This window comes from Carassius auratus, chromosome 45 (assembly GCF_003368295.1).
Source record: "Carassius auratus strain Wakin chromosome 45, ASM336829v1, whole genome shotgun sequence".
NCBI classification, from domain to species: Eukaryota; Metazoa; Chordata; class Actinopteri; order Cypriniformes; family Cyprinidae; genus Carassius; species Carassius auratus.
The window spans coordinates 2,197,145-2,221,760 of record NC_039287.1 but is presented as its reverse complement, the minus strand read 5'-3'; the positions used below and the strand labels follow the sequence as shown (position 1 = coordinate 2,221,760).

At 36.4% G+C, this 24,616-nt stretch overlaps 2 protein-coding genes across 3 annotated transcripts; one reads left to right on the top strand and one right to left on the bottom strand.

The window, feature by feature from the left end:
- The first annotated feature begins 2,171 nt into the window (after nucleotides 1-2,171).
- Nucleotides 2,172-7,084, top strand: LOC113062867 (transcription factor E2F2-like). Of its 2 annotated transcripts, none has more exons than XM_026232905.1 (8): nucleotides 2,172-2,621; nucleotides 3,734-3,849; nucleotides 3,938-3,999; nucleotides 4,113-4,314; nucleotides 4,449-4,592; nucleotides 4,668-4,782; nucleotides 5,477-5,651; nucleotides 6,889-7,084. In XM_026232905.1, the coding sequence occupies exons 1-8, from the start codon at nucleotides 2,301-2,303 to the stop codon at nucleotides 6,924-6,926; spliced, it is 1,173 nt and encodes a 390-aa protein (XP_026088690.1). In that variant the 5' UTR covers nucleotides 2,172-2,300; the 3' UTR covers nucleotides 6,927-7,084. The 2 variants fall into 2 exon arrangements, with proteins under 2 accessions (XP_026088690.1, XP_026088689.1); XM_026232904.1 differs by having other exon boundaries at nucleotides 2,173-2,621; nucleotides 6,421-7,084.
- Nucleotides 7,085-7,627: 543 nt separating this feature from the next.
- On the bottom strand, nucleotides 7,628-24,292 carry LOC113062866 (arf-GAP with SH3 domain, ANK repeat and PH domain-containing protein 2-like). The gene is made up of 28 exons (XM_026232903.1): nucleotides 23,876-24,292; nucleotides 18,283-18,355; nucleotides 16,834-16,979; nucleotides 16,540-16,614; nucleotides 15,983-16,032; nucleotides 15,387-15,516; nucleotides 14,852-14,937; nucleotides 14,690-14,765; nucleotides 14,494-14,580; nucleotides 14,297-14,400; nucleotides 14,130-14,199; nucleotides 13,812-13,899; nucleotides 13,628-13,676; nucleotides 13,383-13,549; nucleotides 12,259-12,392; nucleotides 12,087-12,178; nucleotides 11,782-11,971; nucleotides 11,083-11,168; nucleotides 10,878-10,993; nucleotides 10,607-10,674; nucleotides 10,383-10,490; nucleotides 9,980-10,226; nucleotides 9,754-9,846; nucleotides 9,033-9,291; nucleotides 8,814-8,893; nucleotides 8,632-8,693; nucleotides 8,193-8,312; nucleotides 7,628-8,117 (listed from the first exon to the last, which is right to left on the bottom strand). The coding sequence occupies exons 1-28, from the start codon at nucleotides 23,999-24,001 to the stop codon at nucleotides 8,043-8,045; spliced, it is 3,057 nt and encodes a 1,018-aa protein (XP_026088688.1). The 5' UTR covers nucleotides 24,002-24,292; the 3' UTR covers nucleotides 7,628-8,042.
- Between the last annotated feature and the right edge of the window lie 324 nt (nucleotides 24,293-24,616).

Sequence of the window (24,616 nt, the reverse complement as noted above, 5' to 3'; positions counted from 1 at the left end):
ATATTAATTACGTAACATGACGGTCGGCCGAACTGATTGGCTGAAAGGCTGGACGTTGGCAAGACGTTGGTAACTGTGCCAGGCTTCACTTTGACGGACTCATTTCCGCAAAAACTTTCGTCAATTTCCTTCAAGTTAACGTTTTTGTTTTTTGTCTTTTGCTTCGTCACATCTGACTTGTCTTAACAATAGAAAAACAGCATATAAAAGCTGTTATTGAGTATTATGCATTATAATATTATTTATTTTTTATAATGAAAATAATATTTACGTTTACAATGCAACCAAATTTATTTATCTATTTAGGCTTACAGTTTTTTGTCATGTTTTGATTAATGAATTGCTATTTATAAAAAAAAAAACCTGCTTCGTACTTGTTTATATAATCAAGTCGTAAGCATGTACACTATCTAGCACGTGTAATTTGCAACATTTCTGCTATTTAGTAAGAATGCGAACAGTTTAACGAGTCGGTAAATCGCTAGCACACGCATATATTACATATTTATACATCTACGAATTTTTTTTTTTTTTTTTTTACAAAATAAACCTCGTATGAAAATACTATATGAAAAGTTAATGCATGATTTTAAATGTTTTACAAGACATTACGGCACAAGATTAGTAAGAACAATGTGATAGATTCTTTGACAGTTCTCAAAATAGGCTTTTTTTAAAAACCCTCAAATGGTCCTTATTTCCTGTTTACACTTCTGGTCTTTAGGTCCAACATTTATAGTTATTGTAAAAAAATAAATAAAAAACTTATACATTTTTAATCATTCAAACAATAATATATAATATATATATATATATATATATATATATATATTATATATTATATACTAATATATATATATATATAATTTCTTTTATTTTTTATTTTTTTTACAGTGTTTTGAGTTTGCACTTAATATCATATATCAGCGCTGTTTGTTTACGTCACTGGTTTGTACTCTATCTGCCTTGTGCTGCTTTACTTATCTTTTTTTCCATTAACTTATTTGTAGTTGTATTTTATATTTATCTGTATTTTATGCTCTACTGTTAGTTTTATCTGTATGCACCAAGGGTCTGAGAATAACGCAGTTTAAAATTCTTTGTGTGCATGTGCTGTACATTTGGAAAATTGACAATAAAACAGACTTGACTTAAAGCTGTGTTTTGGGAGATATGGAGTACTTTTTTTACCTATACCACAAACTTCCTATACGTCACCATTCGCTTTCATGTGAAAATCACAGTTTTATGACAAAAAATATATATCTAAATTTGATTCTTTTTTAAAGTTGATTCTGGATATTGATCTTAGATATTATGTGTAGAATTCTGCCATCTGTTGGTTAGAGAATAACTTATAGAAAATTAGAGTTTTAGAAACGAATCGTGTAATGACCAAATATATCCAGCAGAGGCCCATAGAGAACCTTTCATTTTTCTGGAAGTGGTCACCTGCTCAAGAACTGCTCCTCTCACAACTTTTCTTATATATTTTTTGTAAATATATATTTTAACATTATTTTTTAAAAAATCTCAAAGGTTAGAATTCGTTTTTGTGTTTGATGATTTTGAAGATCCCGCTTTTTAATAATCCACATAACTGAGCAGAAATGCCACACAAGTTGTGACTAAAAACAACTATTTTTCAGTCTAAATGTAAAATTAAACCAATTTTATTTTACTGAAATGTAATCAATCCAACACCAAAAAAAACTGCAATAAGCAGTTAGGGGGGAGGGGGGGGGTAAAATTGAAAGCCTGAATGCACTGTAAGTCGCTTTGGATAAAAGCGTCTGCTAAATGCATACATTTAATTTAAATTACATTTTTACCAATTCACTAAACATAATGATTTCAATAATGAGAAGTAACGTGACGTGTAAAGTTGTGTAGTTGTTGGAAACATAGATATGTGTTATATATGTATACATATTTATGGTTGTAAAGCATCGCAGCTGGCTTGTAGCAATATATTTGTATACCGTGTAAAAATGTAACCATATCAGAACGCATAATTGGTAACCTCAGTTTACTAATACTGTAACCAATTCGTAATTTATTGTCATGTGGCTTTGAGAGACATTTAGCATAAAATAAATCACTTCTCCATTCCACTAGAAGTCACTACTGTAGGTGCGCTTATCCGACAGAGAGAACGTGAAGCAGGAAATAAAACCATTTGATTGGCCAGACGTGATCACGTGATATCGTGTTTTGCGTTTCCTCCCGTGTTGTTTGTAACTTTGTATTTGCACGCTGATCTGATTGAATGTAGCGATATAATCTGAGAGAGTGCTCCGATGATGGTGAAGTGTGTGGTCCAAGGATGCATAAACCACAGGGATCTCAGACCTGGCGAGCGATCGAGCCGTCCGCACAAGAGGTTTTTCAGGTTCCCCAAAGACAAGGCCCGAATGAAAGTATGGCTGGCCGCTTTACGAGAGACTGAGCGCGAGATCACAGATCAGCATCAGATATGCGAGGATCATTTCCTGAGCCATCACATCACGCCGAGCGGCATCAGCCCAGAGGCCATCCCTATTATGCCTCCATCAGAGGGACTGGTCTCAGGCTGGAGCTCGTGTGAGGAGCAGGACGAACTTTCGGACCCAGTCGAGGAGGTGGGAAGGGTGCAATGCAATATACTCCGACAACCAACTTTCTATACACCAGGAAGTCATTCAGTTTTTTTTTAATAGGTAACGTTAGTTTTATATAGGAGCTTTTAACTCATTTAATTTTGCAGGTAACATTTGTGATTTATAAATTACTTTTGAGTTTGCTGGGTCAGGAGTTGTCTATTTACACCAGCCAAAATGCATTGATCAAAGATCCATAAATCATAATACACATGTAACTACCATATCTTTGGCCTTAAAATAGTTAAATGGCTTGTTAATAATGTTTTAAGATGTTCTGCCTCAAATAAATCACGAACCAATGTGATCATATTTGTGAACAGTGAAAACCATTCTGCATTAAAAAAAAAAAAAAACATAAAATTTTCAATGTATACATTTTTCTTGGATTAACATTACCTTTCTATCAAAAATGGTGTGATTAAAATTAATATTAAACAATATAACTTTAATGTTTAAATATTTTATTTGAGCCTAATTATCATTGGAGCTCCATAACTCTATATTTGAACAGCAGCAAACATAAATCATTAAATAGAATTTCAAAAAAAAAAATGAATGCATCTTTAATAGAGTTGTCAATGTCATGTGCTCAAATAGCTGGGACGATTTTGTGATTTTAAAGGGGTCATTGGATACCCATTTTATATAAGATGATATGATTCTTCAGGGTCTTCATGAAAAGTCTATAACATACTTTGATTAAAAATTTTCAATGGTAGTGTAAAAAAAAAAAAAAAAACTTTTTAACCTGTCAAAATGAATGTAGACAGCTCTCAGCTCATTCAGGGCGGGTCTAAGGTAAGACGGTCTTGTCAATCAACATTCGTGGGAGGGGCCTGTGCAGAACTACATCATTCTGACAGGAATCTCAGAACAGCCTGATTTAAGGAAGGGGATTTTAAAATAGGGATTTAAAAAAATAACACCGGGTGAATTTTTATCATTAAAGGACGTTTGGATGTTTACACACACTGCCAAGTTCCGACACACATTTATGTTCAAACAACAACAAAAGTGAATTTTGCGTCAAGGACCCCTTTAAATAAGTTGGTTAATATCAAGTGTTGTTAACCTTAATTTTGCCTTGAAAGGGTGGAGTTGATGCAGAAGATGATCTTTATGATGTAGAGTTTGAAGATTATGAGGAAGAAGATGAAGACCACAGTCTTGCAGATAATGGTCCATATAGACCGTTTTACAGTGAAAGGTAGTGCTACATTAAATAACTGCTTCAAAAATGGCTGAAACAATATTGATTATTTTGCCCATTCATTATATAATGTGCTTTCTTTTAGTTTAATGAACAATCCCAACAATAACAATGTGAATCAAGCAATGGGGGCATCCTCCAAATTAGGTAGGAGATGTTTACATTCATTTTGTTGCTGCACATAATTTGAATTTACTTTGACCAAAGTAAAAAAAAAAAAAAAAAAAAGCTTTCTTGAATACTCCCAATTTTCATTCCAGCCCAGTATCGCTCTGACGTTGCTCTTGGACAACTGACCAAACGCTTCATGCAGCTGCTTCACTCAGCACCGAATGGAGTCCTTGACCTCAATGAGGTCACTCGAAAACTGGGCACACGGAAGAGACGGGTGTATGACATCACCAACGTCCTAACCGGCATCCAGATAATCAAAAAGACGTCCAAAAACAAGATCCAGCGGATGTAAGTTTATACCGAACGATACTTCCACAGTTCCACTACAAGAATTTGTAGTTAGTAAAAATGAAAAAATGTGAATTTTAGTTGGAAGTCATCAGTATGCAATTTACACAGTGATTCTTCTGTGTATGTTCAAGGAATCCAGCATCAGTGAATCAGTGGAGTGCCAAGACGAAAGCTGACCTGCTTCATCTGAAGTCAACAGAGGAGGCCCTTGACTTGCTCATCAAAGACTGCGCCCAACAGCTTTTTGCCCTGACCGACCTCAAAGACAATGCTGAATATCCTCTCATATTTCTGTCTTACAAATGTTATAGTAGTTCTTTCAGCTGTTATAGTCTTAACTGCAGTTGTACCTCAGCTTATGTGACATATGAGGACATCTGTCAGATCGACGTTTTCAAGGACCAGACTATAATAGCCATCAGGGCCCCTGAAGAGACAAAACTAGAGGTGCCCACTCCCACTGAAGTAAGTGTGAGAGATGGTCTGAAAGGCTTTGAGCCTTAGGAGTCATTTTAAAATGACGTTTTTTAATGAGGGCTGGGTGGTGTATGTGTGTGTGTGTGTGTGTGTGTGTGTGTGTGTGTGTGTATATATATATATATATATATATATACACAGTATATGATAAAAACATCAGAGTAATAATCCACATGACTCCAGTCCACCAAATGAATATATATATATATATATATATATATATATATATATATATATATATATATATATATATATATATACACAGTATATGATAAAAACATCAGAGTAATACACATGTAATCCACATGACTCCAGTCCACCAAATGAATTTCCTGGGAAGTAAAAAGCTTCATGTTTGTAATAAAATCTATCTTTGAGATGTTTGTGACTTTAAATCGTTGCTTCCAGCTGAAATACAAGTCCTCTATCTGTAACATTGATTTCTCCAGTGGAAAAAAATTGTCTCGTCTAATATGCACAGATAAAGCACTGTTTCTAAGCGAAAAAAGCCCCAAACTGTTATATGTTGGTGGATTTTGATGTGATGGGACAACAAGGAAAGGACTTTTTAAGTTCCTTTTGCTATTCTCGGACACCCCTAATTTGAATCATGACTTTAGAATACTCATCTGATAGCAGGAAGTAATACGTGTTATGAACTTGTGCTTACGTCCTGCTCTAGGAATCTATCCAGATCCACTTGAAGGGCTGCCGGGGGCCCATCCAAATACTCACCTGTGAGACTGAGGGCCCAAGTGAAGCTGTGGATCCAACTAACACAGAATCCAAGCTTGTCAAACCAGCCTGCTTTCTAACGCTAGAGGAGAGCCGGATACACACACAACCACTTCTGTCAGGTTAGCCATATAGCCTTGTTTTGATCACTTACAATAAGGTTCAAAAGTTTGGGGTCTGTAAGATTTTTATTTTTTAAAGAAATTAGTACATTCAAAAGCAAAACTTAATTTGCTACCATAAAGCGGCTCTCCACTGCGTGGAAAACACCTCCTTTAATACATTCATTAAGAAAGAAGGCAGTAAATTGCTCGAAAGTGACAGTGAAGATATTTGTTTATATATATATATATATATATATATATATATATATATATATATGAAATGCTGTTCTTGTGGATTTTCGATTCATCAAAGAATCCTGAAATGTTAGGCCCCAATCAAATGGGGGTAATGGCTGCTGAAGTACAGCTTTGCCATCACAGGAATATACACTTAATATTTTAAAATGGAAGTTAAACAATGTAATTTCACAATAATACTGTTTTACTTATGAAAACAATACAGCATTGGTGAGCTAAAGAGACTTTAAAAAACATTAAAAGATCTTATCGACACCAGACATTTGAAAGGTATTAGCTGTTAAAGAACAAAATCTGTCCAGTCAACAACTATCATTATATAGCGCAATATTTTCAGCAGTGCATTGTTAAAGCTCAAGTGTTTGTGGGTTGTTCTTTAGCTAAGGTCAGCGTTTGAGACCTGCGTTATGCAGTGCACTCTTTGCATGGACCCAGCCTACGTTATCTTTCTATCATAAAACATGTATATGTGTCAGATTAAATTATAAATATACACAATGTTATAAACATACACAATATCTCATTAAAGGCATAGTAAAGACATCCAGAAAGTTTAAATATCAACGGCGGGCAGACAGTAGTGCGGCTGAGCATTGTTGTGTCCCAATGTGTTCGGCTTCCTCAAAGTTCAACTCTGTGCTGAGCTTTCACACTTTCCCCACGGATGAAGAAATGCGCAAAAAGTGGATATGCAGCATTCAACGCAAGGATTTAATCATCACTTCCCATATGAGAGTCTGCAGTCGTCATTTCAAGAGTGAAGATGTGAAAGAGCCATTGACTCCTACAGGACGCCGCATGCTGAAGAAAGGGGCTGTACCCACCTTATTCCAGTGGAACAACTACTCTGCTCAAGCACCACTGCAGAGGAGAAAGGGTTCCACTCCAGTGGATGAAGATCCTGCACCTGTGGATTATGCAGCAGTTGATATTGCATTGGATAGGGCTGCAGAATGATTGACTGAAACCTTTTTTTTTTTCATATTTGTTTTTACAGATGTTTCAAATACTGTAGCAGCTGTACAGAGCACATAAGGACCTAAAAGAAGAGGCTTTGCTCTTTAAGAATGACTACCCCATCTTAACAGACTTTGTTGGCCTTTTTGGAGAGACCACTGTGCATATATTCACTCAAGATTTTTGATTTGTAAATATATGGATTATAGAGTATTTTGAACAGGTTAAAGCATTTTTTTTCTGTAAGTATTATGAGGAAACTTGAAGGTTGCCTTTTGAAACTGGTGATTTTTTTTTTCTTCTTCTTCTTCTTGGAGCATCTGACAGTTCTGTAAATTAATAAAATCTGTGGTGGTCAAAGATGAACCACTCACCCTTTGTTTCAATATGACAAGATGTCCAGCTTTATGGGGGGAGTAGTTTGTAAATGTATGCTACGGTCCAGAAGTTTGGCCTTTTTTTAAAATGCTTTTATTCAGCAAGGACACATAAAATTGATCAAAAGTGAGAGTAAAGACATCAAAAGTGGTCCAAAAAAGGTATTTCAAATAAATGCTGTTCTTTTTAACCTTCTATTAAAGAATCCTGAGAAAAATAAAATAATGTTTCCATTTAAAACACAGCTGTTTTCAACATAATAAACAGATATGTTTCTTGAGCACCAAATCGGCATATTAGAATGATTTCTGAAGGATCATGTGACACCAAAGACTGGGGTAATGCAGTCACAGGAATACATGTAAAAATATATCTAGTGCTGGAAATAAAACCAATCCTTAAAATGTACAGAGTAAAATGTTTAATGGCTTGTTCAGTAACAGAACTTGGAGGACATCCTTGTGTGCAAACTACATGTCACTTAACTGCACTTGTAAAATAAGAGTTGCTCTGCAACTGCTATCGATAAAAAGCTCTATAAAGATGTGAGTAAGGATGCAACAATATTACGGTTTATAAAAAATGCTCCCCATATAAAGCATAGCACTCATCACAGTTCATACATCCTTTCTGCTTTAAAGTAGGAGGTTATTGCACTTGGAATTGGAATTATAGATAAAGTGAGCCATTTCCTGAGGTCTTACGTTTGTGAATGTCCCGTACGCCAACATCCAGCCATAAGTATGGCGACTAGTTAATTCAGTGGTCTCAAAAATCCTGTGCATGTGATCTTAAGTAAGACAGCAATGTATGACATCAGTCAGTGATGAAGTGAACAAACGAGACTGGAAAAGCGCCCTTCCTGGTCGGCTCCCCGTCAATGTGGCCCACCTGCAGGACACACAGACAGTCATCAGGATCACACATGATCCAGTCAGCTGATGTGTGCATGTACTGCGTACTCACCCACCACTCCTTGTCCTCCTCTCCATCCACTACGATCACCTCTCCTTCAGAGAAGGTCAGTTCATCTAGGTTATCAGCTTTACAGTTATACAGGGCCTTTACTCTCTTAGGTCTCGGTTTCTGAAACAAATACAACACAAATGAACATGTTTAATGAAGTATAAAATGATATTTATTTTTCATGTTTGCAGATGTCACTTTGTGTGTTATGTAATGCAATGAAAATTCACGTTTAATTGTTGCTTAAATGTCGAATACGTTCAAATAGAAAACAGTTATTTTGCATTGTAGTAATATTTAAAATATTACAGTCAATACTGATATTTCGTATCAAATAAACACAGGGTTGGCATGCAAAAGAAACTTATTTCAAAGGCATTAAAAATTGTAACTAACACAAAACTTTTGAATGGTGGTGTACATTTTAATGGTCACTTACAGGTGGGGCCATTCTGGGTTTGGGAGCAGGAGCTGTTGTAGAAACAGGTGATGGTCTGGAATCTGGTGAGAGAAAAAAAATGTTTACAATTGAAACTTATTTCAACCCAAAATATCTCTTAATTTCTTTGGCTTCAGACTTCAGAGCTGTATTCGTCAGTATGTAAGTATCATTAAATTCACCTGTTTTGTGACTTGGTCGGGGGACAATGGACGGAGCTTTATTTACATTGACATCTTTACTAAATGGACCAACGGGATCCCTGAGAAATACACAGAACAGTGCAGCTGATTTAATGTAGCTAATGTTAATAATGCTACAAAGCAAACGGCTGAAATCCTTATGAAAACACATCATCAGATAAATGTTATTTGTAATGGAGCTGGGATGTGACTTGTTACCTTGAGGGGGATTGCACTGGTTTAGGTGCAGGGGCTTTTGGCTGTGGGGGTACAGGAGGAGGAGGGGGTTTAGATGAAAATGACGTGGGCAACACTGGAGCAGGTGGCACTATGGGTGCTTGTTTAGCTGGGGGGGGTGGTTTAACCGGGGAAGCAGAGGGTACAGATGGAACCAGAGGCACTTGGGGAAGAGATGCCTTAGGATCTGGAGGCAGTGCTCTCTTGGCAGCAGGAGGAGGTGGTGGAGCAGTGGGGAGCACTATAAGAGAGATAAGATCTGTTATGCATCTGCCTACAAGAAAAAACAGCTTGATTTCTGGAACATTGTGCATGGTGTTCCATAGTAGTTTCAATCGGTTGACCAGCCGGTAGAGGTGGTAGGGCATTACGGAATAACAAACAGCTACCATGTTCAACAAAACATCTTGACTGCTGTTCAAGAGTTGGGAGGCAGAAAGATTGTTGTATGCATTAAATTGATCAAAAGCGACAGTACAGACATTTATAGTGTTACAACAGATTCTATTTCAAATAAATGCTGTTATTTTGAACTGTGTGTTCATCAAAGAATCCTGGAAAAAAATTGATCATGGTTTCTACAAAAATATTTAGTTACTGTTTTCAACACTGATGATAAACAAATAAACTCGGTGGATGTAAGAGGTTCGTAGAATATATAAAATAAAAAATAATCTTCTAAGACTACTGGGGTCAGACTCACCGTACACTGAGGTGTTTTTTTCTGGAATCGGAGGGTTTGAAGGGTCTGAGCATGATCTCTGCCTCCCGACCATCTCCGATGGAGGACCCCACCCTGACATCACAAACACACATACATTTTCTATTTCTATATGTTTAACACTTTACTGAATGTACACTTGTAAGCGAGCTACTTCAGAATTTACTGCCAGAAGATCCTCAACTGGCTATGCCTGAATGCTACTCACCTCTTCCCAAGGTACGGGGCGGTAGAAGAGGAATACCAGGGATTCCTGGTAAACCCAAAGATGGTGGATTAACATCAAGCATGGTGCCGTACGTCTCGTTGGAGATCATGCTAGGAATAAAAGCCCTGTGCTTGTTATTGACCGCATTAGCCACGTCCCGTGCTAGAACACTCATGTTGGGCATCATGGGGCCAGTGCCTGGAATAAAACAGCTAACTGGACGCTCCTCACGGCGTTTGGGAATAGGCTGAAACACAAAATCAATGGCACATGTATAAGCCAATACACTTTGATCTTTATGTTATGAGCTATGAGACATTCACTTTGTAGTCAAAAGTACTAAAAATCTTAAAGATGGTATAACTGAATTAAATGGGATCTTTTGGGTAAAAAGTATGTTAACCTTGTCTTCCATCTCATCCTCACTCTCGTCCAGGTCATCGTTATGCAGACGCCAGTCATACTCCACATGCACATGGACGTTGAACTTCCCTGTTTGCGCCTGAGTCAGCTGTCAATCACACAACACAGAACATACCCGAGGGGAATTTGCTTGAACACAATCTCAGGCAAGGAGAGAAAAAAAATTGCTCTCGAGGCTGCATTAAAGATAAAACATATACGCACCAGCTCCTCGCATTTTTTGTTTCTAAGATGCTGCGCCAGATCCAGAGGAGTCTCTCCTGCATCATTAGCTGCAAGAAAAACAGACATGGAAAAAAGAGAGAAAAAAACTAGTAGTTTATATAAAATACTACTAATATATTAGCAATTTCGCTTTATTTATTTAAAACAAAAATTCTGAATGCCTATTATTTTTTCATAAAAAATTATTTTGATAATTTTTTGTGTAGTTTGAATTCTTGAGATTAAAGCAGCAAATTATATGAGCTCTTACTAAAGGTGACAGATGCTTTTCCCCGCAGTAGCAACTTCATACATTCACTATTGTCATTCAAGCAGCAGTAGTGCAGTGCTGTGTTTCCTTTGGCAGTCTGCTTGTCTAAATTCCCACTGTACACACATATGAACATTTAAATGTCTGAATAATAGGTAAAATGTTTTTTTTTTATTAGCTAAAATCCGGAACATGAGTGGAGCACCTGTTCTGTACAAGGAAGTCCACAATATGGAGAGAGTTCCGGTCCACCATTCGTACTGCAAAATGTAGCGCTGTCTCGCCTGGTTCCTGTCAGTTTAAAGAAAGATATATATATATATATATATATATATATATATATATATATATATATATATATATATATATATATATATATATATATATAAAGATACAATATATATAAAGATTACATTCTACTTCATTTATTAAAGAAAGATATTGATGAAAACACACTGTATGTATTCAATTCACTCAATTGAAGTAGCCCATAAGAATCATTTGTTCATCAATCGGACTACACCTAGGTGGTGTCAGATGCTGCTTTTGTGTGCAGCTCATGAAAACAACTCAATAGAAAAAGGAAATGCACAGTGACTCCACCCTACAACTCATTGTAATGGTTATGAACTTCTCTGTTGTGCTACTTTCACTTCTTGTTCTCCTGCCACGTTTAGTTCCGATCAGCATATTGTTCGTTTTCTTGGTTTCTTGGTTTCTGTTTCATTAACCCCATTCTTTTTACTCCGTGCTTTGTTCAGCTCCTTTGCCAGTTATTTGTTATGCCTACATTTGTGTTTGTGCTACCCCTGCCTTGTTTGCTCTTGGGTTTATAATGAAAAGATTCTTGTGGAATCCTCTCCTTCGTCATGTGCTCTTTACAGCACCAGCACATTACACTTACATGTTGGTTAGCTTGCTGAATGGTTTCCATTAGGTCCACTCCTTCAGCGTACACCTGAATTAGAGAGAAGATGTCCCGGGACTTCACTGCCTCACACAATGCGCGCAGCCGGGCTGCGTTCTCTGTATACTTCTTCTGAACGAAGCGCTTCTCTGTGTATTTGGCTGTAATGAAGTCTTTTCGTACCTGCCTGAAGAACAATTGCGAGAGAAGACATAGTTTATGATGTGAAGACTAAATTTGTATATTGATTTTTTTTTATTCATTAAAAAAATAGATGTCAATGAAACTTATCTATCACTCACATGTCACTCGAAGGGTTGGGTTTGGGAATATCTGCTGACAGATTTGCTTCCATGATTTCATTGAATCCTGCATTGCCCACGCTGTTAGCAAGCTGCAACCCATTTAATACCATCACAATCTATATGTTTGCAAGTTCTGCTCAAAAAGAACAGGGTTGTCACAAGACTTTACCAAGAGTTCAGACGTGCCCAAGACATCCAGCGTCAGAGACTGTATTCTGGAGTAGTGGACACCCATTTCTCGATGGATTCCAGAGCATTCGATGCAAATCAACACACCCAGGTTTGTAGAGAGCCATGTTGGATCTGCAGTAACAGCAAGTGGACAGCCACTGACGCAACATTTGAATTTCATCATACAGGGTTATCTAGGGAGATCTAAACAAAAAGACTAGTTCTACTCGGATGACTAAGTTTCAGTCAATGTACGAAGAGAAGTGGAAAGGCCAGATATAAAACAGGAAGCACGGTGTGTAGATTTCATTTACAAAAAAATTTTAAAAAATGGGAGAGCTGAGGAAAGATTTACTAAAACAACAACAAAAACAATTCAGTAGTTAATCTGAATCAGCAATCTTTTCCATCTTATTTTTGATGTGAAAATGTTAAATGATCCTGTTTATGAACAAATGAGTTATAGTTTTATTATTTTAGCATTAAATCTTATTTGTTAATCCTGCCACCCTAATAATAAGGGCGTATTTTTGTTTTGTGCAAGAAAAATACTACAGTAAATATAAATGATATGTAATCGTTAAATACACCAACACTGAACGTTTTTGAAAGAAGGCGGCTTACTAAGATTGTATTTATTTGATCCAAAATGTGGTGAAATATTGTGAAATTTTTATCATGATTTAAAATAGCTGTTTTTCACTTTAAATGTATTTTAAAATGTCAGAGTTTTACACTTTTCTTCAGAGACACATGATCCTTCAGAAATCGTTCAAATATGCTGATTTGCTGCTCAAGTAATATTTCTTATTATTGACAACATTAAACTCAGTTGTGCTACTTAATAATTTTGTGGAAACCATGATTCATTTTAGTTAGGAGGATTCTGATTATTTGAAACAGAAATCTTCTGAAACATAAACAATGTATTTACTGTCATTTTCAATCAATTGAATGCATCCTTGCTAAATACAAGTATTAATTTCTCTCCACAAAGAAAAGTGTGTATATAAATTTGAAATTGTAAAGGGCAAAGTGGTAGGAACAGGAATCAAAACTTATAGAATTCAAACTTGCAACATTTCAAAACCACTAGATTACAATCAGTCCCATATTGCTTACTGGAAGCTCCACAGTCACAGCACACGTCATTGCCACTCATCTTCTTCACTTCCTCCACAATGGCCTTGGTCAGCTCCCGTACGATGTTGTTCTCATCCTCGTTCTGATCATCCTTAAAAGCGTTGTTCAGCGCTTCCTCTTTACTATTCTGGAGCACAGACACCCATCTGAAATACAAGATTTATAAAATCTTGTCAAATTTTCTTATCATATGAGCACACACACACACTCACTTCCACACTTACATTTGACACTCCGCTTCGTCCTCTGCCTGGAAGTGATACGTTCTGTCATCTAGAAGATGGAAGAGAACAGGAAGCAAATAAAAATGGCCAGCCAAACCATATAAACCATGAAAGACTGAGAATTCTGGATCTGAATATATAAGAGTATTGAGCTGTGACTGTGCTCGTTGTGAAAGTATATTACGTGAAATAAGGTCAAAGAATTTTTTCTCCTCTGGGTTACGCTTCACTTGGCAGGTTAAGAGGTTCAGGTTTGCTGGCGGTACGTTGGCCTGAAAGAAAAAAAGATGTATTTTAAAACAATAAATGAGTAAAAACATAATAAATGCACCGTGGACATGTTCTGATTTGTATCTACGCATACTTATTTTCTCAAATTAAGCCACTAAATGGTATTCTGAGATTATGTTCATCCTGTAACTCTGTAAAAATGGTGGAGGCAAACTTGCAATACTAAAATAGAATTCTGAAAAGAGTTACAGTGTTTGTTTTGTTGCCCTACCGTTCCATGAGAAATTGTCAATAATCCATTTTTCACAGTGCACTTCCTTTTCTGCCAAACCTTCCTCAGTCTAAAAGATAGAGAGAAGCCTTCATCAGTTAAACTTTACAGAGCATTCACTACCCTGAAAAAGGATGCGCTGGACTTTTAATGCATGCGAAACTCACCCCTCGCTGCGTTTGAGGAGCGTCCCAGAGCGCTCGGTGCCATGAGCTTTATTTCCCTGCAGCTGGTGAAGACTATAGCCTGGATTCTGCTTTGACTGAAGGTCCTTTCACCATACAAACAAACAAAACATCAGGGTTTACCACAAAATTAAGCAATTGTCCTATCAATCCTAGTTGCAGATATTTTCGGGGCTCACCTCCTTAGACTCTGACTGTAGGGCAGATTTGAGAATATCTCTCAGCTGCATCAGCTGTTTCCTTTCGGTATCTTGTGTCTGCTTGTTCTGCAATTCGCACACAAACAAGGACAAACATAAAAACATATGAAATGAACAACTTCCTCTAAACAAATACACCTTCAAAAGAGCAGACAGTAATATCAAAAAAACGTACTGCGGTCAAGTCCGTGGAAAGTTTTTCCATGAAAGGTTTCAGGCTGTCGACAACTTTTAACCCATCCTGAAAGAAACTGTGTGGAAAAATCAAAACCAGTTTGTTTAAAAGACTCATTTAACATAAAATGTATTGCTACTGGGAAATCATAAACGAACATACTTGCACTGGGCATGAAAGTATTTGATGAGGTTTTGGAGCAGGTCAACTCCCTTCTTGACTTTAATTTCATTCACCTTAATGAGATACTAGGGGGAAAAAAATCCAGACTTCAGTATGAAACAATCATTTCAGCTGCTTTCTTTTGCTTTCTTCATTAACTATTTGTTAACTAAGTTTCAAAAGAGTTAACTAACCATAAAGTTTCATCAGAGTTCAAAATGTAAAAACTTCTCTTTAACAGTTGATGAAAATGCACGATGATCACTGTGTGTGTGTTGGTCTAAAAGAAGACATTAGGAGCTTCAAAATAAAGTGAATAGTTTGTGTAATTACATGTGTGTGTGTGTGTGTGTGTGTGTGACAAAAATATGTAATGAACTGAACTTGGGTCATCTTGCAAAATAATCAACAAGTGTATTAACTGACTTTACTTTAGTCATGTCTTATGTTACCAAGAAGTGAACCAAGACCATCGCTAGCACTAACTCAACAACAAAAAAAAGTGACACCCTTATATGTGAACCACATTTCTTACTTCACACATATGAAGCTGAAAGAGGCGTCTCTCTTTCTCCATCTCTTCCGCAATCTCTCCTCCGCTGATCTCTGTTCTGATAAGGCCGTGCTGTTTGGCATGTTCCCGTTTTTCTTTCTCAATCTTGCCCCTGTAAAGAAGTTTAGAACATTGACATGAAAAGTGGATGTACTTAACCATGCACCATCATTAGGCCTTCATCAATGCCTCGTAATGCTCATACTGCACAAAAAAAACCTTGTATGCCAGCTCTGTTGTTTGTTTACTTAAGGTACGGCCACACATTACGATAAGCTCTTCGTCTGTGCCACGGGGCGAGGACTAGAGGATAGTCCATCTGAAATGACTAAATCTCCATCTATGCCGTGCTGCCTTACCTTCCTCTGTATACTAGATTCAAATAAACTAACCTACAGTTATTAAAACTCTGCTTTGTGTTTGCTTTTGTGCATCAAGTTGTAAGGAACAGGAATATCTCAAAGATATTCAATCACTAAGGGCTTCATAAGTGGCTTAAATGTAATTTTCACAGATAAATCTGTAACTATTACATATTTTTTCCTGAGGTTAATATAATGAGGTTAATAGGTTCTTACAGTTTGGTTTCGTAATCCTTCCATGCTTTATCAAATGGCTTTTTCAGATCCTGCCAAATAAATGTAAGCACAGTCAACATAAGAAGAGAATTAAAGGTCAAATATAAAAAAACACACACACACAAACCACCATATTCATTGTATTTATAAGAAATCATTGTATTTTTAAATAAATTGACTACTCTCCTGTATCTTTACAATACAGTTTTTTCAGTATTTTACTGTTTAAACGGTAGCATATATATACACTTCAGTCACACTTTAGTTTAGGGAATAATTTTTACTAATAACTATTTAGTATGACTTTTGCCTCAGTAAACTCCAAATTTGCTGCTTATTAGTAGTAACGAAGTTGTTAAATTTAGGTTTGGGAAAGGATTAAGGGATCTAAAATTTGGTCATGCATAATAAGCATTAATATGTGCTTTATAAATACCAATAAACAAACACTATGCCAGTTATATGCATGCCAATAAGCAACTAGTTCATAGTAAGAATCGGCCCCTAAATTAAAGTGCTACTACATATTTCTATAAAGATGTTTGTCATTTGCATACTCCTTTGACTCCTTTAAGGTCTCCCTTCAGCAAACTGTCAAGTGGGAAAGTGATGATGTTATTCATGTTCTGCAGCTGTTGGTATAAAAGAAGACATTAGGAGCTTCAAAATAAAGTGAATAGTTTGTGAAATTACATATGTGTGTGTGTGTGTGTGTGTGAAAACACTTCATATAACAGGAAGTATCTCATGAGTGCAGTGAGCTACTTGTGAGCCACAAGCAAGACAAATACAGTTCTGACATATTCATAGCTAAAAGATCTACCACAGATGGATGTCAGAGATTTGCTCACCAAGTTCTTAAAGAGACCAGTGAGCTCCTTGGTGAAATCAGCAAATTTGAGGAAGCGACTGGGCATCTCAGGGTCATCTTTGTACACAGTGCTATCCGTAAACCTCTCCAGTGCCTGGATGTACTGATCCTCATTCTCTGCGTGAGCTGAAGACACAGAAACAGTCTGTCAGTCATTAACCTCCACAGTATTGTTATTATTATATACAAGAACTTGTTTGGGGATCAAGGATACTTCATGCATTTTCCAAAGATCAGCTTATGAAGCTCATTTGTTTTTAATACACTTTGCTTGACCTTATCTCAGAGGTTCGAGCAGGCATGAGCAAACTCCTGTCACGCGGGCATTTTCCATCCCTACCACTTGCAAAAAAAACAAAGAAAAAAAAAACACTTCCTACTTTAAGAGTAGAGTGCTGTAGAAAAACGTTTATTAACCACTACCCAGTTTTGTGAAATCCAGCAAAGATCTGGTTTATTATAAAGAGGAAATAATGTGCTTACAAAGTCCTTCACTTTCTTCACTGAAGGAAACTCACTAAGATAAAATTATTAAAAAAAAATACATTTTAGCTAACTAGTTTTCAGAATTTGCCCAGTTTTAAACCCTCTCACCTGGGTACTCATTTTGATGTCCATGTTTGTGTAAACCAATGTTATTTTAGTATTATTAATATAGTTTTTTAATATTTATTCATATTTTGATTAAAAATATATATATATTTTGAAAAAAGTAATACATTTTAGTTGAGCTTTTTTCATTTTTTATGGATTAACTAGCAAGAATGAATTGTTCAACCACAAGCACTGTGCTAAGTAAATGTGCTAAGGGTCTGTTTTGATTTCATGCAGACTTTAACAATAACATCACTGCAGAAAACGCTGAGTAATTTTCCTGTACAGTATCACAGCATGTAAACGGAAGTTAAGTTTAAGGGCTATATAACCACTCAGTCATCACAGTGTTTTTTGTTTGTTTGTTTTTTGTGTGTGTGTGTTTGCGTGTGTGTGTGTGTGTGTTTTAAGATTTAAAGAAAACTAGAGATATGATAATCTAGCTCTGAATTTTTACATGGAACACAGGAGAAAGACAACAACAACAACAAAAAAAACAGAGAGGGGAAATAAGCAGGTTCCTGCTGGAACAGGTATCTGTGAATCTAGTAGGAATGAGAGGAATGTGTGAGGTAGAGCACAAACCTGTTCGCTAAAGTATCAATGACTTGAATCACTATGTACATGAAACCAAAAGCTTTGTCTAGGCTACTGTTATATTTCCCTTGCCACTATTGGGGTGCATGTGCTTATAAGAACAATTAAATTATTATTTATACAGTCAAAAAAACTTTAACTTCAAAACCAATGAGATTTTTAGTACAAAATAAAAGTTGCACAAACCTATTGGTTATTGATTATGGCCGAGAGGCAACTGATCATTTGTAATACTCACTCAGGCCAGAGTTGTTTATGGCCTTGACTGACTTCTTCATTTTGTGCAGCACACTGCGGTCCAGATCCAACGCCTGCAAAACAACATGAATCATATACTTGTGTACTGAACAGACCAGTTCTCTCTCTTTTTTTTTAAAGAAAAAAAAAATGATCACAAATAAGTTTATTTCCACAATAAGGAACTGCATCTTAAAGACCTTAAAATGTATTACAATGGCTAAAAATGCTGCGTACTCTCCACTCTCAAAGTTGTCACTTGGGTACTTACTTTTCAAAAGGTAAACCCTGGTACCTTAAGTACATTTGAAGGTCCATATTAGTACCTTAAAGATACATATTTGTACCAAAATGTACATATTAGTACCCTTGGAAAGGATAATGCCCCAGTCACAGCTTTTGCATTCCTTTTCTAAGAGTGCATCACATTATAGTACATGTATGTATTTATGCACTTACATTGCATTCCAGATACACACTTTATCAGTTCTTGCTTTCCCAGGGAATCAAACCCATGCTCTACCGTTTAAGCTACAGGATTGCCTTATAAACACAACCGGCACCTTTTTGTGCACAAAGTTGGTCAAACTATAATGACAAAAAAAAACCTTTGTAATCCAGTTTTGTTCAGCATTGTGTTTATACTTCCCTCTCACACACACAAAACAATCAATTTACATCCAGATGCACTCAGATAGTCTGTAATTTAGTCACCCATCAGCCATGCTGATTCATGCTCTGAGAATTTTGCACAGAAAGAGCCAAGTGAAGTAGACAGACTTGTGGCCTAAAATCTGTTTATGCAGGAGTCATGTCTGGTACGAGACCAAGACAAAACCATCAATGATAAGACTTGTGCCCGCCAACTGACAGCACTCATGCAATTCTGATTGTCACAGTCTGTCATTGCGCATTAAGAGAGTTATGATGAAACATGCACTACCGATCCAAAGCAAGGACATACTAAATGGAACAAGAGAGACAAAGATAAAAAATTATGTTGTAAAAAAAAAAATATTTCAAATACATGCTGTTCTTTCAAACTGTACATTTATCAAACCTTCATCCTGAAAAAAAATCATGGTTTCCACAAAAATAAATAATATTAAGCATCACAACTATTTTCGAGATAGATGATAATAAGAACCGTTTCTTGATCAGCAAATCAGCATACTAGAATAATTTTAGGTTCAAGTGACATTGAAGACTGGAGTAATGGCTGCAGAAAATTCTACTTTACCAGCAAATTGCCTTAGTGAGCATAAAACAGAGCATGAAAGACATTTCTCTCTGATGATGTCTGCTCAATTGTGCTCCATCCTGTGAAAACATTATCTGATGAAGAATTTCTGTCAGGTTTCAGGCCCCACCATAGCACAGGAACTGCACTTGTTAAAATTACAAATGACTTGCTTCTTGCCTCAGATCAAGGCTGCATCTCATTGCTAGTTTTATTTGATCTTAGTGCTGCGTTCGACACCATGGATCATGACATTCTCATAGAAAGATTACAAAACTATACAGGTATTCTAGGCAGGCTCTAAGATGGTTTAGATCATACATGTCCGATCGCTACCACTTTATTTAAATGGGGAGTCATCTCATTTATCACCAGTAAAATATGTGGAGTGCCACAAGGATCTGTCCTAGGTCCTCTGCTATTTTCAGCTGCTACAGTCCTTACCAAGTCAAACAACTATGATCATATTACCCCAAGTTTACAGTCTCTGCACTGGCTTCCTATTAAGTTCCGTATCAGTTACAGATTATTATTACTTACCTACAATGCCCTTAATGGTTTAGCTCCTGCCTATCTAACTAGTCTTCTATCAGGCTACAATCCATCATGCTCCCTAAGGTCACAAAACACTGAACTTTTGGTAGTACCTAGGATACAAAGTCTACTAAAAGAGGTAGAAGAGTTAACTTGGCTCCCAAACTCTGGAATAGCCTTCCTGATAACATTCAGGTTTCAGACATACTATCTCTGTTTAAATCTAGATTAAAAAACACATCTTTTTGGCCAAGCATTCAAATAATGCATCTCATAATTTTTGACTGCAGTTATATCTAATCAAATGTTCATTATTATTCTTTAGCTTGGGTTAAACTAATACATTTTACATGGTTGAACCAGTAGCTATGCTAATTATGTCTCTATTTGTTTCTGTGTTTTGTCACTAACTAGGATTTACACAAGCTCCAGTCTGGATCCAGAACACCTGAGAAGAGATGGTACCACCCCTTAGGAGCACCTCAGATGATGCCAACCCTGAAACAACATACAGAACTACTAAATTTTGCCTAAAGTTTGACTGCATCATATAATATTTGCTATTAATGGTGTTCATCATCTGTTTGATTATGGCTTTAATTGATTTTTCCGTATGCACATAAACTGTCAGTCACCACTGATAAGCTAATACTAAATATTGTACTGTAGAAACTTAATTTTCTGTAAAGTTGCTTTGCAATGATTTGTATCATAAAAAGCGCTGTACAAATAAACTTGAATTGAATTGAATTCTTTCTAAAACATAAAAAAATCTAACTGACCCAAAACTTTCAACCAGTAGTAACCATCCATTTTATTATGTTAGTCAGTTTTCGTCATGTTAACATTAAATCTTAATTGCTGAAAATATGCCCAATAAGTTTGACATTTTGCAGAAATTGGCCTTGTATGAAATGACTGCAGTATCTGTGCTCACAAAGCAAAACAAAACAAAACCCTGGAGAGTGACTGAAGAGGGACACATAAAAAATAGATGTGGAAAACCAGCAAGCAGACATGTGTGCAAGAAGAAGAGTAGACGGGACAAGATGGTACAAGAAGTGTGACAGCTATCCCTCCTTAGTCCTAAGGAATGAGAAAAGATGAAGGGAAAGAAAGATAAAACAGAAAGGCAAGAAAGAGATGAGAGAAATGAACTGCACTGGGGTTTCCATCAAAGGCAACCCTCAGCAGGACACCACACACAGGGATGGAAGAACCGGAAACGACACCAAAAGGTATACTAACTGCAATCTTTATGACATCTGTGTGTGTACGAAGCTCTCGTGCTAAACAGAAAGAGTATATCCAAAGATTTAAAGGGTTGGACAAAAATAACCACATCATCTGACATCACTTTATAGACAAGCAAACTTACGCATAAAGAAACATGCACAAGATCCAGCTCCAGTCTTTACGTAAACCATAAACATCTGTTTACCTCAGCTACTTCCTCCATTAAGGCTAAATGTAAACGGGGTACTGCCAAAAGCAACTCATAAAAAGTGCTTCCCTCTGTGTATCCAAGTCATATAAAATGTGTAAAAGAGCTAGAACAGAGCCAGGAGTTCAAACTTATTTTTAATGAACCTCACTAACAGTGCTGTCATCCCAGAGTTTGTTTTAATCCAACTAAACCTGCCAAGAGTGAACACATCCTATGAAGAATTTCCCTCATGAACTGTTTGGGCTGCTTCTCTGTCATGATTCAGGAATGACTGATACTTTCCCCATTCATCAGAGGTCAACATGTTTAGTTCAGGTTCTGAGTCAGAGTGTAAAAGAGCTAAAAAAGGAAGAGCTGTGGAGCTTCTTTAGATTAAAAGCACAGCTTGATTCTTACACATGAGTGAAGTTCAGTTAGATCTACTATTCTGATGGTGAAACAAGCTGACGGGTCAAAACTGATTCCACAAACAAAGCTCTTTTGCATTTCTGGTGAAGAAGTCACCGCAATTTTGAAACTAATGCAAACTTTTAGAAGAACTACAGATATATTGTTCCTATTCAGATCAGTGGTTTACCAAAAAATTATTAAAGTTTTGTTAAGGAACATTCTACATGATTTTAAAATTGGTGTAAACCAGTTACTATAGATGTTACCACACAAATACATTATTAGGTGTTCTCCAATAATTGTTACAATGTACAGTGGGTACAGAGAAGAACACCCCCCTTTACAATAACCACAGTCTGTTGCTTTGCAAACTGAATTTAAGAAGGAGACACTTTTTTTTAGCCAGCTGTATTGAAAGATATGACACCAACATAAAAAAAAACAGAATTACTGACTGAAAAGGGATCATCCCCTTGTGTCAGTATTGTATTGAACCACCTTTTGGTTTAATTAAAGCTTTTAGTCTTTAGTAATGCTCTATAGCACTTCTAGGCACTGATAAAAGCCTTTTTTTTATCTGACTTGTGCCCGTCCACAACTTTCTCCCGGAGAACTTTTGGAAGTGCCTTGCCACCCATAGTTAATTGTTTGTTTCAATTGCACTACTAAGGACTGAAATGCTCCAGGAAAGCTTTTTTCATGCTGAACTCATCAAAATGACCACAGCTGATCACAGTTAAAAGTTAAAAAGCTTTGTGTGCCATTGAGAAGGTGATAAGCTACACCTGACTGAGTTTACCCGATTAAGTCATTTTTAGGAGGAATTAAAAGGTATCTAGTTAGAAAAAAGTTGATTTACAGCACGCCTCATGTGGGCTAATACCCATCAACATGAAACTGACATCTGAAATCTGACATCTGATACAGTATCATGCAGGGGTCAACCCTTGTTCACTGTAAAAAAAATTATAATAATAATTTTGTCAGACCAACTTAATTTTATAGATAGACTGAACTATAAAAGAAGATTAAGCTGACATAAAATGCTCAGTTTGATCACTGATGATGCACTTCAATTTACGTTTTTGGTCAAAGCATGGGGACATATGATGACAAATATTTGTTATTGAAAAATAATATATGTGTAAGCTCCATATACATTTTTTGATTATATTTTGTAATACAAGTTATGTAATCTTCATAATTCACAATTATGTTAGTGGTCACTTATACGTAACAATATATAACCTGCTCAGTTTACTCCACAAACTGATACACATTACACAATTTAGACAAAGTTCTACATCACTATGACTGTGTAAAGTTAATGATAAGCTTAACTTAAAATGTTAACTGAACTTGGATCCACAAGCAAAAACGGTTTGAGTTTATGCAACTTGTTTTTACATTATATTATGGCAGTACCATTGTAAAGTAATGGTAAAATATCGCACAATCACAGTACAGCACAATGTCATGCTTTTTGATGCTTTTTATCTGTTAATAGCTCAGTTACCTCAGATAGGCACATCAGGCCTGTGTAAATATCTGCTATATGATTTATAAATAACAAATCAATGTTATGGTAAATGTATGTGATAACTGGTTCATTATGTGACTTTGAGACTTATAAAAAGCTAAAATTACTAATAAGTTAAGAGTGGCGTCTACATAACACGTCTATTTATTTCATAACACTACGATAAGAAGTTTCATGAACCCGTGAGGAACATGGGCGAGGTTCACTTCCAACACGGTATTCACTGAGCCTTGGTGCTGCAAGAAGGAAGTCCTTTCCCAGGCTCCTTTAGTAAAACAGGCTAATAGTATTTACTGAACCAATGTTCTGAAGTTAAGAAACACACTTTTTGTAATACAATTAGAAAGATACAGTTCGTAGTTTTCATATTTGCGCACATCGCGCTAGCCTGTATATTATACTGTCTGTACATCAGTATTATTGTCATTGTAAAGGTGTTTTACCTCTTCCAAAGTGGCAACTGTATTCCTACAGTGAGCCATGCGCGTGCAGAAAACCGAAGTTGTTGGTGCTTTATAGTCCTCACTGGTAATGTCCATAAACTCCGGTACTGTCAGTTGATCAGGCATGATTATTCCTTTTAAATCAAGACTAAAGCCAAGACAAGAAACATAAAGTTTGATAAATGTTTTCCTTTACTAAAAGACTGCGCAAAACCCAATTCAAGCCCAGTCCGTGTTATTCATTCCTTAAAGTATTTTGTTTAAAATTTTCCACATGGAGTCCAAACAGATCCAAAGAGAAAAAGTGGCAATGAGAAGTGAATTCGTCCTTGAACAAGAGAGTTGGATAGCTCCATCACACGCGCAACTGCCCAGATCAATGCTTCTGGATTGTACCCATTCGTAGTACCTGTACAGTAGAAGTTCACTTTACATTTCATTTATAGGCGGATACATTTCACCCGTCAATCATATCCAGTCCGCCAATGAGAGAGAACTCCCAATCTCGTTGTCCAATCAGAGTTTGGGGATGTAACCTGACGCTGGAAACCTGAAAAGCTGAAATCATTTTAGAAAAGACAATACGCTTTTAACGAAGCACAAATCGTCTACACAATATTCTAACAAAATGTTGACTATATACAGTGGTACGATTCATTATTATACAATTCATTATTTGGCAAAAAAAAATTTTTTGGATTCATTCGTAAGCTCTTTCTCTATCTCAAATGAGCTTTATTG